Source organism: Protopterus annectens, chromosome 1.part0 (genome assembly GCF_019279795.1).
Source record: "Protopterus annectens isolate FY-2018-M chromosome 1.part0, PAN1.0, whole genome shotgun sequence".
NCBI classification, from domain to species: Eukaryota; Metazoa; Chordata; order Ceratodontiformes; family Protopteridae; genus Protopterus; species Protopterus annectens.
Genome location: NC_056725.1, coordinates 1,943,262,717 through 1,943,283,933, shown reverse-complemented (window position 1 = coordinate 1,943,283,933; position 21,217 = coordinate 1,943,262,717). Strand labels below are relative to the sequence as shown.

The 21,217-nt window shown below is 39.5% G+C and overlaps 1 protein-coding gene across 12 annotated transcripts in view; it reads left to right on the top strand.

Annotated features, from left to right (window-relative positions):
• MYT1L (myelin transcription factor 1 like) overlaps positions 1–21,217 on the top strand; it is a 2,965,652-nt gene that overhangs the window by 2,629,153 nt on the left and 315,282 nt on the right. For all 12 annotated transcript variants that reach the window (XM_044070352.1, XM_044070344.1, XM_044070334.1 and 9 more), the window contains one exon: positions 6,483–6,713. In XM_044070352.1, coding sequence (XP_043926287.1) covers positions 6,483–6,713 — 231 coding nt within the window. The remainder of the gene's footprint in view (positions 1–6,482; positions 6,714–21,217) is intronic.

Genomic DNA, 21,217 nt, shown 5'->3' with positions numbered 1-21,217 from the left:
AATGGGTAATATTTATTTAATGGGGAAAAAAGTATATTAAGATGTACCAAATGAAACTTGAAGAATTGTTATACAGACCTCAATTCCATCTAAATTCTTTGATTTAAAAAGCAAGCTTCTTTGTTGATATAATTAAATCAAAGCCTCTTTTTAAGTTTAAACTCTATCAGCACGTAACAGAAGAGCAAAATCTTAGCTAACTGTAAGCTTTCTTATCATCAGAAGTTCTGGTTGTACTCATGCCCACATTTTAAGTTACAAGACAAATCATTCTGACTGTACTGTATTAACTTAATAGAAGCCTAGTGATGACACCAGGGGTGTTTCTGCAGTTGCCTCCTACTCACACACCTAGGCATGAAACAGTGCTTGTTTACATTTGTATTCATAATTCCAAAAACATGCTATATACAAGGTTTAGAATAGATCATCTTAAAGCTGACACGATGACAAACACAATTGCATTGATATTTGACCTCTGTCTATTGTAGTTAAATAGAGATATTGAATATTATATGTATACTATTTATTTACTATTCTAATCATTTCCATATTTCTCTAAATATCAAGTGACAGGGCTGTATGAAGAAAATGCTGCTGGTAGTACGTGTGCTGCTTGAATTGTTACTGAAATATTTTATTTATTTTATATTTATTGATGTTTGTTTACCTGGAAAGTCCACTGGGCCAGAATGAGCCCATTTTCAGTGGATGCCTGGGGAGAAAAGCTGTAATATCACAAAAACAATAGAATACAAAGACACAGAGTAGCATAACATATACAAGATACAGAGTACCAAACAATCAGCATAATCTTGAAGTAACATATGTACCGTTTAAGTTGCAACTTAATTCACTGGTTTCAAAAGTAAACATAAGTATCTGACTTCTGTGACATTTATAGTAAATTATCACAATAAAGTATAATTGAGTACAGAAGGGTTACAATGTATCATAGAAAAATTCAGTCTGCAGAGGGTAATATTTATGAATATCATAAGGTGCATGTACAACATTACAAAAATTTATATTTGCAGTCTTAGTAGTGGCTTCTAAAACCTAGAACTCAATGAATGCAACCACTGTAAAGGTTACTTTGTGCTGAACTGTTTGCCACTTACAGTTTTGTAGTAACACTTGTAGTTCTAGAGATATCTGTTTAAACTGTAAGGCGATATCTGCATTTTTTAAAGAGTAGCCACACCCATTGTGAGTTAGAGTACAGACTCTGTTGGAGGGAGTGAGCTATGATGTTCTGTTCAATATTAACAGGGACCTAGTTGGTGAAGACGAAAAGGGAGGAAATGATTCAGAGGCCAAACTAACATAAACATAGTGTGGCATGTAGTGTATGCAAATGGCTGAATAGCAACATAGAAATGAGATTCCCAGTGCAAATGAGGCCCAGCAAGAATGCAAACGATAGCTTCAAACAGGATGGCATGATTCAGAGACATATAACAGGCTCACTGCAACACAGTGTTCACCTGTTCTGAGCTCCAGCGATTGTCAGTCTGTACAGGACATTAGAATGTTTGCAATTGCAATAACAAAACAGCATGTGCTAGTGGGCTCTTTCAGAGTGAGTGCCTGCGCCATGAAACACCACAGCCCTGTGTGCCAATATAGAAGGTACCTAGACTACCTAATCCTGATAGACCAGCAGATTGTGAACCACTTCTGCCAAGATTGTTGAAATGTATCAGCCGCATGTAGACTCAAGGAAGATGCATGCATAGAATGCCCTTCCTAGTGGGCACCATGATAAGTTTAACTTTAGCAATTCTAGTTACAGAGACCTTTCAGTGATCTAATGAGACACACTAGAAACATCATAGTTGTCAGCCTTATATATCTTGCACCGTTTCCTTCACTTTATCCCACAGGGGCATTACTAATGCAAGCTTAAATGGGGAGGATGCCACAGTTACAAATGTTATTTGGCATGATTAGCAGATGCTGATGGTGTGATACTACATAAGAAACACTTCAGTACTTCAGCCATGACTGCAAAAACATAACTGGCACTCAGAAATCAATACTGATACTGTGTTTCCAGTCAAGGCTGAAACTCTGAAGCATTTTGTGTGCGGTATACTGCAGTAAAACACCTTCTATGCCAGTAGCAAGCAGTTTGCTATAATTCAAGACGAGCTTTTTCTTGTTATAACTATGGGATCTTTTTTTTTTTTTTTTTGATGGGTTTGTCAACTTGAGGAAGTGCACCGGGTGTCAGCTAACCAAGTTATGGTTTTGTTACGCTGTAGCATGTGGAAGGGTATATATAGTTCTGAAGGACAACACTGGACAGGGTACCATTATCTGGATACTATAACCTATTTCCCAGAGGTTCTGGGAGCTATTGATTCCATGGTCAATGCCATTGTGGCACCATCTGGTCTACAGGGCAAAAGATACATCAAATGCAAAGTTGTGGGCCTACTGATGTTTTAGAAGGGTGTATTCTTTTCCTAATTAAATGTTCCAAGACAGGGATCTAATTGTTTTGTAAATGCCCCATGAAGCACAGAGCCTTCATTTCCACAGTACAAAACTGCCATACAGACTGTCAGTTAGACACTAGGTAGCCATATTGACTGTATCTAATGGTGTGTGATACTCAGGGTATCAGCTTTAATGTTCCATATGGTTAGGTGGAGGGTAGAAAGTCCGGTATGTACAGTTACCATGCAAGCAAGTAGCAAACCACATATAATAGTATCACTGTTGTTTGTTAAGCTACTGTGTATTGAGAATTTACAAAATACTTGGCTACACTGACAGCTAACTGCAGAACCAAGGGCATACATATTTATCCACACATTGATGGCTGCCTTAACTAGTTCCAAACTTTACTAAGTTGCAGAGGGACTAAGAATGTACTCATCAATGTCAATATATGCCCAGAATTCACTGTAAGCACTCAAAAAATGAACTCTTTGTCCTTTGCAGAGGTTGGTCTTCCTTGGGGCTCTTCTGAACATCAACCATTCCAGGATATTTCTTCCCATGGAGAATCCATATAATCATATATACAGGCACACACATATATATGTATACTATATACATACACATGCACACACGCTCACACAGACAAGCACACACATACATATACATAGATAAATATGCATATATATATATATATTGCTGTTTGCATGCACCCATGTGTGTGTGTGTGTGTGTGTGTGTGTGTGTGTGTGTGTGTGTGTGCGTGTGTGTGTGTGTGTGTGTGTGTGTGTGTGTGTGTGTGTGTGTGTGTGTGTGTACTTTTACACCTTTGATGGTCATAAATGAAGAAGTTCATTTGGACCACCTCATCTACCCGGGTCTATATTAGATCAGAGAAACGGCATTATAGTGAATGCTGTTTCGCCGACACATATAGACCAAAATCACAAAACAGCGAAACCCCAGGTCACTGATTTCTTTCCCATGGAAAAAAAATCAGTAGACCAACAAAAGACAACACACCACTTAAAACATTACAAAGTGGGGGCGAACCCCCCAATGCCAGGGGCTGTGCTCCCCACACCCCCTAACTAAATATACCAACTCTGAGATCCCACTACAGTGGGGTAAAGGGCAATGTCACAGCTCAGGCCAAGCAATTTTTTTCCCTGGGAAAAAAATCACTGACCTGAGCTTTTCCTATTTTGGGATTTCGGACTATGTGGGTCGCAAAACGGCATTCGTTGTAATGCCATTTTGACAATCTAATATAGACCCCATCTACCCACGCAGTCAATAAGCAAGTTACAATACAGTCATTCCTTAACAAAGGGTGAGTAGTGACAGACTCCAGCATTTGCCTAGATAAAGTCTTTGATAATGTCCATCAACACTTAATCAAGTAATTCTAGTTTATACAGCCAGCTCTAGGCATCACTATTGCTGTCCCCTCCTGTCTTAGCTGCAGGTATAACTTGGTACAAATCATTAAGTATCACTTATTACTAGATCTAGCACAGCTTTAGTTTCCATTGTTGCATTCTATCACTGTTAATAAATGAACTATCTAAAGTATAAAAATATAGTATTCTCATGCATGCTGAGTGTTTTGTAGAGTCACATGATATGTTTGTGTCTAGATAGAATCCTTGGCTCAGAAATTGCTTCCATTGGTTTAAAACAAGTCAGAAGATGTAAAAGGCAAACCCTGCCACCAATAAACACATCTTCTAACTTTATTTTCTAAACGTTATGAAAAGAAGATTAAATTAATTTACAGTCCTTCATGTTCATATCTGTCACCAGTTACTTGACACTCCTATGACTCATAAATTTGTTTAGTAATTAATTAAATGTTTATGGATGTTAACCTTGGCTGACATGGTTATAATACAATTTATTTTAGTAGGCATCTTGATTGTCTATGTTAGTTTCAACTCACTTCCACACTCTTCCACCCAGATGTTTCTGATCAGAGCAAAACTTCTCTCCTTGAGTATGTTTATTAAACTGTTTGTAAAATGTTGAACTATAAAATGCTCTTCTTGAGACCACCAGTGATCACGGCCTTCTCACTAAGTTATGATATGACAAATTCTGAATATTATACAACATATTCTTCTGTGGGCGGCCACGGTGGTGCAGCTGTTAGCATTGCCGCCTCACAGCAAGAGGTTCTCCTGTTCAATCCTCAGCTGGGGTGCCTTCTGTGCGGAGTCTGCATGTCCTTCCTGTGGTTGCGTGGGTTTCCTCCAGGTGCTCTGGTTTCCTCCCACATCCCAAAGACATGCTGTAGGTGGATTGGACACTCTAAATTGGCCCTAGGTGTGAGTGTGTGCATGTCTTCTGTGGAAGGTTGGGCGCCGGGCTGGCAACTAGACACTGTAAAACTCCACTGCCAATGATCCGCTGTAGCGACCCCTAACCAGGAAAAGCCGAAAGAAGAAGAAGAAGAATCCAACATATTCTTCTGTAACAGTAATGAATATGCTATCCTAAGCAAACTTCCTTTAATCAATGAATTAACATTTCTATCCATCAGAGTCCCAGTGGAAGAGCTGTCTAAGTTAACAGAGTTTATTATTATTATTTATCCTTTGTTGTCCAGGTTAGCCCCATTAGGCTAGTAGCCTCTTTTCAGGGGATAGCCGAGGCAGCATTTCTACTACTAGGGGAAATTTTGCCAGGCCATCAGGAACTTCCTCTACTATTTTTGATCAGTGCTGTGGGATGTTTTACATCCACCTACACTACCACCAGTTCAAGCACATTGGGCCTCAGTTTAATATTTCATTCAAAAGATGGCAGACTCAGGAGTGCAGAACCAGCATTTCCATGTCACTAGCTTCCATTACTCAACAGTTTTCAAAGAAAATCTTTGTTCGTAAGTTAAAGGAACATGATCTATATGTCCTGCCATAGTCAGATTTACAATATGTGTTGCTACTTACACAGCATTGTACATTTTTGGTTATACTTTAAAGCTATTCCTTCCATTCAAGTTAAATGGTTGCTATTCCATGTACACGAAATGGAATTATTTCCACCTCTGTCACTTAATTGCCATGCAAGTGATGAACTAGACTGGCACCTTAATCACATTGCTAAGTCAATTATTTTATTTTTTTATTTATTAACTCAGACATCGATCTATCTATCTATTAATCTATCTATATTCAATTACTTATGTATGAATGCATGTATGTATTTATTTATTTAGTTAGCTAATTATTGGATTCTTTGTTTGTTTATTTACTTGTCTGACTGGGTAAACCAGATAGAAACAAATGTGTTTTTTTTTCTGGAAAATCTGGCAGCATGACATATTCAAATAATTTTCCCAGACATATGCACTGAAGGAAGTAAACCCCAGACTACAAGAAGTCAATTTGTTCATAACATTAAATTTGTGAATTAAAATTATAGCCAGATAAATATTAGTTTGCTTATGTTACTACTGATTAACCAAGTACATGTTCTTACCAGTTGTTAAACCACTGCATTGTTTTCACAGTTCAAAATCTTGCACTGTACCTTCATTATTTGCAAACTAAGCATGCACAATTTCTTTTTACTATGCCATAATGCAATGCCATTGTAAATGAAAATTGTGCCCAGTAAGTAACAGTTGGGCATGTTAACCATAAAATTCACTCCCTAATGCAGTCATTCCTGCAACATGATGCACTGGAATTAATTTTCAATCATGTAAATCTGAGCTCTTTTATGTCTGTCTATTTCTTCTCCAAAATGCTTGCATATGTAGACCGATAGAAAGTGGAATGCCTCTCCCTTCCAGTCATAGTGATTGTGCAGTATTCTTTATAATTAGTAAATTTCTCATCTATTTGTCATTGCAAACATAACCATTATCTCCATGACTGGTTATTAGAGAACTGATTTCAAATGGTTAGAATGTCTGCTTTGTTTTTTTATGGCAAATCATCTCTAAACACTACAAGATACTGACAGAAATATTAAAGGATATCAATTTGATGGAAGTGAGTTAGCTTGTTTTTTTTTGCTTTTGGCAGAATCCTGATCTTGATGTTGATGAGAACGGCACTCTGGATCTCAGTATGAACAAGCAGAGGCCACGTGACAGCTGTTGTTCCATATTAACTACTCTAGAGCCAATGTCTCCACAACGGCAAGCTCAAATGAACAGCCAATGTTACCAAATGAATGAGACAGACTGCTGGGACATGCCAGTCAACTATACCAAACTAAAACCCAGGAGAATAGATGAAGATGATTCCAAAGAGGTTAATGCTTGTGCATGAAGAATAAAGACTGACATTTCATTTCTGTCATGTTTCTGCCATCTTATTTCAATTTTAATCATGTGGCTGCAATACGCATTTATGAAACATTTTACACAAACTAAACCTGTCATATTATGTAGGAGGGCAAATTCTTAGTGTTACAAATATGTATGTTTGCTTTTTAGCTGTCATTAGCTATACACCTGTGTTCCCCTACAGAACTGCAAGGGATTACCACAGAATCAAAAATTCTTCTTAAGCTAACTGCTGTACTATCATTGCTCCTTAAATTCAAAGGATATCATTCTATTTGCATTTGTTCAGACCAAAAGTTTTGGTCTTTTTTTTTAACCTGAAATTTTTTCTTCCATGAAAAGAATTATAGAAGATTCTCATTTTGCATACACAGTGCATCAATTATCATACTTTTTTTAAACAACCAGCATGATTTTCCCCTAATTATGGAGCATTAAAAAATACTGTCTTGAATTCTTGTAAAACATGTAACAATGATGCATACATCTATTTGAAATATACATATTTTAGGAAATATCACATTACATGTATTATGAAAGTATTCCTGCTGCAATTGTTTTTAATCTCCAAGAGAGGAGTAAGAGACTAGGTGCAATGTTCCATTTTCCTTGTGCTGACTCTCCTCTGCAATAGCAATGTTCCGTATCTCTTCTCCATATTTCAGTGCAGCAGGCTCTCCCGAGACATGCCTTAGTCAGTCCCATAGCATTTGTCTTCTGATTGATTGTCTCTGCACTGTAGCATGGCACAGAGTGATAAGAAGGTAAACTGGTCTGCTTCCGTGCCTTTAGGGAGAACAGAAGCTGCCTCTGCCAAGATTGTAGATGTCAGAGAATCCAGCACAAAATTAGAGTGATGCTGGAAGAATGCGCTTATCGGTTTGTAGCACTCTATAAAACACTAGTTTATATGATAACTAACTGATATAAAAGGCAATAATGTGACAAACCTCCCAAATATTTGCATTTTAAAGATTCATTTGCTCATCAGAGCTTATGGAGTAAACAATTTATGCAATATAGTTGCATTAACAATAACCTATTTCTTTGAATAACCACGTATCTGTTCCATTTGCTGATAAGACCTTTGTGCCATAAGTACAGCTCTGTTACATTATCATTTTGAGAGAAGAATTCCAGTTCTTCTCTAGGCAGTATCACTAGCTTGCATATAAGAAGTCATACCTCTTTGTGTGAATGCAGGTGAAGGTGTAGAGTCCCATCCAAGATGATTAAATGCCTTTTGCCATATGTCTGCACATTAAGTGTATTGTTTGACAGCTCTAATTTTACACACAAAGTCATGCAATACTGTCAGCCAGTAGAATAACACAGAAGAAGATTGTCACGCATCACCACAACTTTCCTGGTTACTCATTCCAAACTTATTTTACTGCATTTATAGCAAGCATTCATGCATACACAGAAAAGTATATTGTAGACAGAAGTTCAAAGTGTGAGTTTCAGATAATATTATTTTGATCAGGTTAAATTATTTCTTAAATATCTCTATAAATAACCGCAGATTTGTGTCTTCAGATGCTTGTGACCTAAAAGAAATTATTTGATCATTCTTAATGACTATGAAAAATTTATGTTCAAATGACCTGGAAACATTACATTCTAAATGTTAAATTGGAGACCTGCAAACCAGATCGACACTTCCTTTTGACTTTAAGAAAGAAGATTTTTTCATTCATCTTCCTTTAGCAGTTTTGTACTAGTTTTTCAAAATATTGAACATTGAGTGTTGTAGAAATAAGGCACCTTATGAAAACAAATTGTCATATTAATACAAAAAGAAGTGCTGCAGTCTACTAACAGTGGTCTGTTTAAACGCCAGAATCTAATGAAATTACTTGTCCTACCCTAAAGATCGCTTTAGTATTGTGATATACATGTGAACTAAGAGATTTTGAGCATGATCTACCCCACTTCATCTAATTTACAGCTATCCAAACTAAAATGGTAACAACGGTTCCTTTTAATGTTTCCATGTTGTAAAAACATGTCGGTCTCTATTCACACTCTAAATAGTTAATCTAGGGTCAAAGTTGTGACTCCTGCACAAGCAATGATATTAGTCAGTTCTCCTACAAGGCCAAACCAGACATGCATTCTGTGCAAGTATTGCTTTGTAACTCAAATGCTGTAAGAACATTTTGATCACTTACCATACTTTGACACTATGTATTGCTGTATAAAACTACTTTTTTAGGAACAGCAAAGCACGGCTGCAGGAGTGTTAGTGCAACTTTGTATGATGCACTATTTGAGGTATAATGCATCATTAAACTGCATGCTTAATCTGCCTACTAATGGAGTTAGTTATGTGGCTGGTGATCACAATTTAATAATTAAGTCTCGGAGTCCAAGAGACAGATAAAGGAAAATAAAAATGAGAGACCAGTGCCATAATCTCCCATTCCATGAGGCCAGTTAATGGTCGTTACACTGTACTATGGCCTTCTGGTAGTGGCCAAGAAGGGTGTAGCTGGTAGGCCACCTGACAATTAGGGATTCCTGCTGGGTACGTGCACATGAGAGCAGCTGTGCAACAGCTGCCAAGTGATACCATTTAATGCAGTGATCCTAAGGCTCACATGATAGGAAAAACGTAGGATGTACCAGCTTTGACAGGTGGTACCCTAGTCATATAACCCATCCTGGCTCTCTACAAGTAAGATGCTTGCTGCAACTGCCCGGTACATAAACACCAAAGTTGCATATCAGTTATACAGACAGAGAAGAATCAGATTGACAGTGGAAAGGTAAAGGAAAAAGGTACAGCTTTTACGGTGAACAAAAGTAGAGATTTCAGCCTGTGTTTAAGTAAGTTAATTTGCATGCATGCATGCAACTTATACTGAAGTCATAAAGCCATACTGATACTGAAGAATCATCACTTATGTTAAAGAATAGAAATTTAAATTGAGCAAATGTTGAGGAGACTGCTTTGTGAGAGTAAGATATGTGTGTCCATACCTTGAGTAAGAAAAACTAATAGATTGACTGGCATTTGCTAATTTTCAAGAGGGTCACTGTGCAAAGAGCCACACAGATAATAAGACATGTATGAGAAAGTGAAAAGTACCCTCAGTCTGAGTAAAGGACTGTATGATTAAAGACAAGGGGTAGTTCTAGTGGTGGAAGCAGCATTAGGGAGCTGTACAGCGAGGGTAGCATTATGATAGGGAATGTGATCCACATGACACAAGTTACATTGTGGCCAGATCAATGTGCACTCAATGCCCAATGTGCACAGCTTAGCTCCATCATGTGCTTAATATGGCATAAGAATGGCAGCATAACATCTACTAAATGCACCGCTATGGTTGCGCATGGCAAAGTGCCAACCATGTTCATATTTTACATGGGGAGGATATGGGGTGGATAGGAATGCAGGAAACAGGAGAAGAACAACCAGAAGGAAACACACAAAGGCAACCATAAGGTATGAAGAGTAAAGGAAGAATAATTTTCTTCTGAGGAAATAGCTTATTTTGTAATACACAGAATATAAGCATAGATGGGGAGGGCAGTGATGATAGGCCTTGGATGGTATAGAAAGAGAAGAGCAAGTAGCAGGAGCAGACAAGCATAAAACATAGACAGGGTTGGTAGACACCCAAAATTTGGTAGGGTAGTGGATGAACACAGATATAAAGGGTGAACAGGTGGTTATGGAGGGAGCTGAACAGTAAGCAAGAACTGGGGAATGATACATAAGGCAGGAAGAACACAAAAATTGGGACAGGGTGGGATCCTAACGTGTTGATGCCAATCAGGCCCAGAAGGCAACAAACCCAGTTTTAACTCTCCTGGGTAGCCAATGTTATAGGCTTGTTTTTCCTCCAGGGATCCAAGGAGCAAGGCCTGCTTCTTGAGCATCTCCATAACCCATACTAGAAGGAACTGCAGAATGGCAAGGTGGGCATCCTGCTGCTCTAACCCTTAGTAACCAATGACCTCCACAAATGATGCTAGGAGCCCAGGACAGACCCCCTGTGGACCACTTTCAGAAGGCAGCCTTTGCCCTCTGGAAGCTGGCACAGAGGACACAAGTAACATTTCTAGGTTTCTTGAACAAACGAACCATTGCCAACCTGTTGAGAAGCAGACCTGGTTGGCCCAGCATCATAGGAATTAGATAATGTAGAAAGTGTGACTTCACTTTCACAGATGGACCTAAGGAAAGATAACAATGGGAAAAACCATTACACACATATGCTACAAACTCACAGTTGCACAGTGGACTGGCAGGGATGTCAGACATATTCCTCAGCCAGAAGAGTCACTTCTTCCATCTGAAACATTCAACCATTTATTCTGTCACTCCTCTGCCAATTTAAATGTAGCAGAATACAATACATCAGAAAAAATGTTACTTTACATGTCTGTCCCCCCCAACCTTTGCCCCTGAGCGATGAAGTAGATCAGGGTTGTGCAGCCTCAAATTTCTGTACCAATACTGGCATTGTTCATCAGAATGGGTCATGTTAGTGGTGTCACTCACCATCTGACAAGCTCACGAAAAGCATATTCCTTCCACAAGAGGACTTTATACCATCCCAAATGTGCTTCTCAAAGTCCCAGTGCAGGAAAAAATAAAACAAGGTATCCTCCCTGGCACACCATGCTGAAGCATTGCATTCCACATCACCTTAATTAGCCATAGCCTGTCAGACAAATCTATACATGGAGTAAACTGGTAACCTTGTGAACTCAGGTATGTTTGTGGGTCATATGGCTCATAAAATAATGCTGTACTATGGCACTGCTGTATGTCTCTATCACTGCAATGCAATGTGAAATATTGGTGTAGCAATGCACCATGACACTCTAAGTGTACATGTGCCATATAAATATACATACTTATTACATATTCAGTGGTCACTGTGTTACAGACAGCTATTGCCAGTATGTTAGGTGCACAACATGCTGGGAAAGTGATTCAGTAACAGTGACATTGAGTAGATTCGTTAGCATAACCACCACAGTAACTGGCCCTTGCTAGTGTGATATAAAGATCTGGTACTATTTTGAGTCATTATTATCATCAACATCATTTCAGTGCTGTATCAACTATCACCATCTCTTTCAATTCAATACCACTCTCCTGCAACAAGTACAAATATGACTTTGTCATTGTCCCTGTTGGTGTGAATGACCTGAGACATACCTCCATGGACGACAGGAAAAGAGACATGGAGGAGCTGTCTAATCTTGTAGCCCAGGCAGGTATGACCCTAGCCCTGAGTAGCATCCTGCCATCACCTAGAATGATACCACAGTTCAAGGACAAAATGATTGACTTCAACAATTGGCTAAGCTTCTGGTGTCATTCTAAGGGGATCCAGTATCTGTCTGCCCTGGATGACATGATTGACAGACCACGATGCTTTGCCAGATATGGCATTCACCTGTCGCCCTTGGGATTCTGGATACTGGCTAAGGCTCTTGCCACCCCTAGAGTGCCTTATTTAGGCAGAGTTCAAATGACAAATTCACTACCGTAACAGGTACAAGCAAGCAAAATCTGAGGGTAATGCTACAAAATGCTAGAAGTCTAAACCTCAAAATGCACTCACTCGAGGCACTCCTTAAAATGGAAAACATCGACAGAGAGCTGGTGCAGTGACAGAGACCTGGTTCAAGGCTTCAGAGAACTCCCCTGCATTACCATGCTATAATTCATACCACACCTTTTGACCACCTAACCTGGACAGAAACAGGATATTCATTAAAGATATCCACACCTCCAGGCTAGTTGTTCAGTATAATGCATCTGAGATTATCCAAGTGCAACTAACTCTGGGCAAGACTGTAATCCAAATTGTAGCTTGCTACAGATCCCCCACCATGCCCCAGGATTCCCACTCCTCATTTCTTGATACACTGGAAAATATTAAGGTACAACCTAGCACCCTAATAATGGGCGATTTCAACTACCCCCACTATTAAATGGGAAAACTACTCATGTACCAACTCTTTTGCTCAATGTTTTCTGGAATTCATAAATTCCAACGCCTTGGATCAGCTTATCCACACCCCCACCAGGGGCAGCAATATCCTAGACCTGGTCATTACCAACATGGGCAACCAGTTTTCTACACCAGAGGTCAGTTCCTCATTGGTCAGATCTGACTACAAGCTAATCACCCTAGACATTCGCATGCCGCCCCCACCCCCCATTAGGGAAACCACCATAAAAATTTCTCCAAAGCCAACTTCACACTTCTTAAGACATAAATGGCAAACTTCACGACACCCATGCAGATGGACAATAGAGGTACAACTGCTGAATACTACACAAATGCACTTTATATATACTTACATGAGTGCATGGATCGTGCAATCCCTAACAGAATCAAGATGCTATCCTCCAAAAAAAGGAAGCCAAGCTGGTGGTCCCCTGCCATTAACAAACTCTACAACAGAAGAAATAAACTGTTGCAAAAAAGAGTACAATCGCATGATTGTATGAACTCTAACAAGCTGAGAACCCTCATAAAATCCTCCAAAGCTAGTTACGAAAACAAAATCGCCACTGATTCAAAAGACAACCAGAAAGCATTCCTTAGTGATGTCAAGAATCTCAATGGCAACACCCAGATCTGCTCAGAGTTACAGCACAATGGCACTAAATATACAGAACCAACTGATATTGCCATCATCCTGGCAGATAGGATCAGTGCTAACTTTACCCCTCTCTCACCCCCTGAAGGGCCCATCTCTATACCGGAAGAATGAAAAGTTCCTGTAATCACGGCTGCACAGGTAAAAATCACACTCTCCAAAGCCAAGAACACAGCATCCATGGGACCTGACAACATTCCAGGTTGCATTCTACATAAACTACAGAACGATCTGTCACACTACCCAAGTGCTATGTTCAGTCATATCCTCATCTCAGGCTTTGTGCACACTGAATGTTGCACAGCAATGGTTATCCCACTCCACAAAGGGGGAGCCACCACAGACTATGGGAACTACCACCCCATTAGCCTTACGAGCCTGGTCTGCAAGGCTATGGAACATATCATCATGGAACTTATAAACAATGACACTGGTAATCTTCAAACTCTGGACCCCACCCAGTTCGGGTTTGTAAAAGGCAGATCATGTCTTCTAAACCTGATAGACTTCTTTGAAGTGGTCACCAAAGCCGAAGATGAGGGTAAGGTGGCTCAGACAGCCTATCTAGATCTCACCAAGGCTTTTGACACCATCCCTCACTTTGGAATTATAGATAAACTCACTAAACTAGGTATAAATCCCTATGTCCCAAGTTGGGTTGCCAACTGGCTTACTGACAGAACCCACACTGTGAAAATAGCAGACTCCAAATCCGACTTCAGACCAGTGACACGTGGAGTACCACAGGGTTCAGTACTGGGTCCTCTCCTGTTTGGTATCTACTTCTGTGAAGTACAGGCTAACACAGAAGGTCTTGCAGATGACTGCAAACTAGGAGACATAATCAAAACTCCTAACGATGTAGACATCCTTCAAAAGGGCCTCACTGAGACAGATGCCTGGTATCAAAGCCATGGCCTCAAGCTCAGTGCCAAAAAGTGCATTGTCATCCCTTTTGGTAAAAACTCTGTACCCATGAATTACCACATAGGCGGTAGTCTACTTAACACTGAAAGTGTGATAAGAGACCTTGGGACACAGGTGGACAGTAGTCGCTCCTTTGATAATCACATCACCACAGTAGTCAGGAAATCCTTCTACATGGCATACCTCATCACAAAAGGTTTCTCATCCAGGAAAAAAGAGGTCATTGTTCCCCTCTACTCGTCACTCATTAGACCCATTATAGAGTACAACGCCCCTTTTGGTATGTACCTCACAAGACATCTACAACAACTGTAAAAGCCAGAGAAATACCTCTCAAAGAGTATTACCTGCCTCAAACAGATGCCCTACGCAGGCCGTCTCAAAAAACTCTGTCGCATATCACCTACTCAGAGGCGATCTCTGCCTAACATACAAAGCTATGTCAAACTTAGAGCTGCTGGACATGATCCACTTAAAGAAATCCCAATACCTCCGAGCTACATGCTCTAGGGACCTAAACCTTATCACCACAATAAACAGAACATGCTGGAGGGATAGATTCCTGTCCCAGAGACTTCCCATACTCTGGAACAAACTACCTATCTATATCAAAGTTCCTCACTAGCACTCTTCAAGAAAAACTTGATGACTGGATGGGAGATAGGAAATTCACCCTGGGGATCACTTCTGTGGCTCTGCTCGACAGGGGCACAGGAAAATTATTTTCTTGGGTGGCGAAAGCCAGGGTACATTTTTGGCTAGGCTTATATAGGCCCTAGGGCCAATAGCCTAGTACCTACCTATGAACCTATGAGCTTTCTTCAACATTCATGCTGACTGTCACAGTCTTACACACTCCATCCACCTCTTTGCTGGATACCCTCATTTCCTCTTGCTTTCTACCCATCTGTCCCAAATCTTCTTCATTAGATTGTCTTCTGCTTTTCAATATATGTGTCCAAGCTACCGTAATCTCTTTCCTTTGACTTTATCTGCAACTAGAGTTACTTTGGTCTTATGTCCTCATTTCTTCATCTGTCCCATAGTGCACATCCTACCACCCATCTCAGGCACTTCATCTCCATCACCTATAGTTTCCTCAACTGCTCTGCTTTTGCTGTCCAGGTTTCTGTACTACACAGTAGTACTGGTCACACCACTGTTTTGTACCCCACCCCTGACACTCTGTGCCAGTTGGCTGCAGCCTCTCTGATTCTAGCTTTGAATTCCTCATTCAGACTTCTCTTCTCCTCAACCACCCTTCCCAGATACTTGAAGCTGTTAACCTATTCCACTTCTATACTCAGTTTCTTCTGATCCCTCTTTTTCCATTACAACTGTCTCATCTGATCTCACTTTCAACCCATGTGCCTTCAGTTTTGCATTCCAGTCTTCTGTAATTTGCTGAACTTTTTGCTCAGAGACTGCCTGTAATGCCACATCATCTGCATACAGAATCTTTGTTGACCTTTCCCCCTCTGACCTGTTTGCTGATGCAGTCCATCACCAGTATGAACACCAATGGGCTCAGAGCTGAACCATGATACACACCCACTCCACTGGGAGGCCCTCTGTGAATCCAGACACTACATCACTGAATCTTTGTACATAGTCTGCAACAATTCTGCTAATGTTTCTGGGACTTTGAACCATCACAAGACTGCTCAAATCAGCTTTCTTGGGACCTTGTCATATGCTTTCTCCAAGTCTAGGAACGCCCAGTTAGACTCTTTCTTAATCTCTAGCTTCTTCTCAACCATCTGCCTCAATGCAAACATCGGGTCACTTGTACAGCATCCTGATCTGAATCCAAACTGCTCATCTCCCAGCTTACTTTCTACCAATTAAATTGGTTTATTAATCACTTTCTCCAGGACTTTCCTGCAGTGTAACAAGAGTTAGATACCTCTGTGCTGCCCACAGTCGTGAATGTCCCCTTTGTTCTTATATACTGGTATTAGTATACTTATTCTCCATACTGCTGTAAGTTATTTCTCCCCGATATCTCCCAGCATCTTCATCATATCTGCTTTGACTTCATCTGAGCCTGCTGCTTTTCCTGACCTCATTTCCTTTAGTGCTGTTCTTAATTCTTCTAGGGTGCGCTCCTCTTCTCTCATCATAGGCTGTAACTGAGGCAGTACAGCTTCTGAGGGTTTTTTTCATTCAGAAGCTGCTAGAAGTACTTTTTCCATCTGCATTTGGTGTCCTGTGGTCTAGTAAGCAGGTTTTTGCTGGCATCTCTTATGAAGGATGTCTGACTATCTTCTTTATCATTTTGTCTTTGCTTTGCAACCTGATAAAATTTATTTGCACCATTTACTGTCACTTTCCAGAAGCTGGTAGAGTGCCTCAGATGCCTTGTTCTTTGCTATTGCAACACCTTTCTTAGCCTCTTTGTTAGCCAACCAGTATTCCTTCCTAGTCTGGTCTGTCTTTTCTATCTCCCACTTTTTCCTGCATCCATTCTTTCTTTTGACGACTTCATAGACGTCTGCATTCCACCAGCAGCTTTCCTTATGTACCTTATCTCCGTATCTGGCTCGGTTGCATATCTTTTATGTAGTTGTCACACTTGCTATTTTGAGGTGCTGCCATTCTTCTTCAACTCCTCCTCCTGAGGTGCTAGAGCCCTGAGTAATATATTGGACTCCTGTGCTTTCTCTCCAATTAACTTTTAGGCCTTCCGCCTAGTCTCTGTTGACCTTGGAGCCTTCTCTGACCACTGTTTGCAGATGATTGTGGCAACTAGTGGTTTATACTGTGGGTCAACTCTTTCACTGGAGATGGTTTTGCAGTCACTGATTCTACCCCAGTGCCCTTTCCTTACTAGGAAGAAGTCTATCTGAGTCGTGTGATGGCCAGTCATCTAGGTGATCTTATGACTGTCTCTCTTATTGAACCATGTGTTGGCCACCATCAAGTCATTTGAAAGGCAGAAGTCTAGACTGGCCTCTCATTCTTTATTCCTGTTGCCCCATCCATGTGGACCCAGGCAGTCCTCATATCCTGTTCTGTCTGTCCTAATATGTGCATTCAGGTCACTCACTATCAACACCAATATATGTTGCCCTGCTTTATCTAGTAGGTCCTCCAACTTCTGTCTGAATGCACTCTTTTCCACAGTATCACAACATTGTTGTAAGGCATATGCTGAGATTATGAATAGACCCCTATCCTTGCATTGTAGTCTGATTGCCATGAGTCTATCACTGATTCTGAAGCCTCTCCCTCACCATAATTCCCAATCCATTTCTAGTATGTCCTCCTCCTTAGTAGTAGACTCTGGATCCCAAGTCAAGTGACTTTACTGCCCTACCCTTCCATCTTGTCTCCTGGATACATAGAATGTCCAGCTTCCTCCTTACTAGCACCCACTTCCAAGCTGCATCCTATCAGTGAGACTACACTGAGTGTAGCAATTCTTAGTTCGTGTTTGGCAGGTTTATTGGTTTTATGTCCAGAGCTATCCCAGGTAACCCAAGCTGGGCAGTAGCTTATTGACCCATGGCTGTTGGGCTTTATGGTGGGCACACACAATGGCCAATAGGGGCCCATACACTCCTCTCACTGTTAGCATGGGTCCCTATTGTAGGTCAGAGTAGGCTGGGTCATCAACCTACTTATCACTGGCAACTACCCATGCCCATTTGGACAACATTAGTCAACATGATCAAATCAGTTAGAACCAGCATTTTACACCATTGAGGGAGTAGCCCTGACACTGAGGCACAGTCTGTGATCCATGTTCTCATTATGAGTGACATCTCACATTACCATACACTTGTGGATCAGAGAAATTGTAATTCAAACATACAGAAGACTTACAACTTTACAAAGATAAAAAAGGAGCCCTGCATGCTAAAGTGCCTCAGCAAGAACAATACATCCTGTGGTTGATGTCAGTTACACTGTGATAGATATTGTGATGTGCATATACCAGAACCTCAGGACACTGGCATGTCACCAATTACAGATTATAATAAGGGTGATGTGAGCAGTCACCCAGGGTCCACAACTCCAGGGGAGGGACATGGCCAACGCAGCATACTAGTGCAGTGGGCTGTTTTAATGTCATATTTTATTTTTTTGAATAATGAAAAGATTTGTTTCTTTACTTAACAAATAAAGCAGAAAAAAATGGTTTTGCAACTCCTTCACTAAAAACTAGAGTTGCAATGCCAATGGGAAAGGTGATTGGTTAAGTGCAATAACCTTTGAGAGGTTGCTGCTCTTAACCAATCAATTCTTAAGCTTTCTATTACTTGCAATAGCAAAAAGCCTGCTAATATTAAATTGAAAATAGAGCAGGGATGGACAGTCACTGGCTAGGGATGCTGTACCACAAAGGAGGTAAGTTTTGTTTTCCTCACATTTGCGGGAGGCAAGCAGATCTTATTAGTGGAGATCACCCATGAAACTAGATGAGAGCAGAGCTGATTTGGGCTTCCATATCTTTTTATCTTTTCCTCATAAAATGTCTGGCTTTCTGCCAGTCATTGAAGATTCCCTTGATTTTACCTCACACGTTTGAAATGTTTCTCATTATGTTTTGTGATTTTCTAACAGATAGGTGAAGACTGCAGCCTGCAAGTCTGATACTCAAACGCCTGTCATTATTTAGTAACTGCAACACTGCAAATGTCAATAATTACAGATGTTTGAGTTTCAAACTTTGTGTCCTTAAATTAACGGTAATGCAAAACCTTTGGGAATTTGTCTCTAATTATTTTTCAGCTTCATCCTTGACTCTTGAGGGTTGAGTGATATGAGTCAGAGCACTTTGCCGGGGGGTAGGGGCTGACTGTCAAGCAACTGTGTCACTGTACTGTTTTTTGCTGCATATTCTTAATCTGTTCCTCATAAAATGTGTGGTTTTCTCGTCAAACCGTAACAACTTCAGTAAGTGAATAATGGCAGATTTGAGATTAAGAATTATCTCCTCCTGAAAATGATTGTAAAAAGCTATTATTCCAGCAGTTTTCTAAGTATAAAACAGCAACATTTAAAATCAGTCCCTAATCTGAGCCTTTGTCCCTCATTAGTTTTTTGGATTTGTTCTTGATTCTTATGCTAAAAGGTTGATACCAAGGGACATATTTCTTTGATTTTGTCTCACAATTCTGTTATTTTCATTAGAAAATGTATGCGTTTTTAGCAAATTGTTGTGGACTGCAGTTATTCAATAGCAAATATTATAGTTCCAGACTTTGTATCCTCCAGTAAATTAATGGTAATGTAAAACTTGTTATGTTATTCTAGCAATTGTCCAAGTATATATGGACAACATTTAAATGATATCCCTGATTTTGGGCTAAAAGTTTGAGAGCTGTGGACAAGAGTAGTTAGCTGGGGAATGGCTGGCAAGCAGGTGTGGTTTTATAAAGTCATGTTAAATGCATTGTCCAGACACTAATTTATTTTACTTTATTTCATTTTATTTTATTACCATTAGACATCTAAGATGTGCAGACAACAAAGTAGCTATAAATGCTAGGTAGGGGGGTGTATATAGATGAAAATGATTAAGTGATACTGTTTCATCATTATTCTGGCTCTGCAGATAATGTGTATTTTCTCAAGTAAATTGGAATACTTTACTATGGCTACTGTTTCTGTGAAACAAACTGGAAATACATTTATTGTGTGGCCATTATTTTTATCACAATCAGACATCAGATATGTAAGCTGTCAACAAATTGGTTATAACAGCAGGGTTGGGATGAAGGTTTCCTGTAGATAAAAATACTGTGTGTTTGTGTGATATTAAGTTGGAATACATTACTGTGGTTACACTGGCTACGGTTTGATTCTCTGAAACAAGCTTCCAATGTATCATTGGCCATTATTTTTATGAGAATCAGATGTCTGAAGTATTCTCTGTCTGCAAAGTGGTTATAATTTCCTAGATGTCAGTTGTGGGCTGAGTTGCTGTAGATGAAAATAACATACCTCTTGCCATCTATTAATTTAAACAGTCTAATCTGGCTTCACAGTACTTGTATGCAGTAAATGAAGTAGATTTGAATGCTTTACTGTTGCTGTTGTGTGCTTGTAGGAAACAAACTTGAAATATGTTACACTTGGTCATGACTTTTTATCACAGTCATACACCAGAAGTGTTTTTAATTAACAAAATGGCAATACCTGACACGTGGGCATAATACTATCATCTATTGTCATATATTAATTTTAACCATTTGTTAATCTGGATTGACAAGACTTCTATGCATTTGTGTGAAATAATTTGGAATGTTTTACTATGGATAGCGTGTGTTTATGGGGAAACTTGAAATATATTATTATTATTATTATTATTATTATTATTATTATTATTTTACTGCACTTTGATAGATAAGGCAGAAAAATCAAAAATGCAGCTACAGTCACTGGGTAAGGGGGCTATCTATGGTTGAAAATTGCTGATTGTTACCATGATCAAGTTATACAATCATTAGTTTAGCTTTGCAAGACTAGTTTGCATTCGGAATACATTGTTGTGACCATTTTGTCACAAACAGAGATGTGAGGTATACACAGTGAATGTGATTGTAATTGATGAGTACAGACACTGATGGATTATAACAACATCAATTTGAGCAGTCTTTTATGGTTGAAATGCTCCAAAATATTTTTATTGGTTAGTAATTTATTTTCATATTTATTTTCATTTTTTGATGGAAAAATGTTTTAAGAGTGAAAACTTAAATGGCTCTCAGACAAAGATTGCTGTATTTAACAATACATTAATTATTAAACAGTAATACACTGGCAGATAATTTAAGATTTGAAATTAGCATGAAGGTGAATCCAAAAGAACACACACATTTATGGATGATCCTAAAAAAGTATACTTCTGTAAGAAGAACACACGATTTTGAATACTGCTAGGGTCCCAAGGTA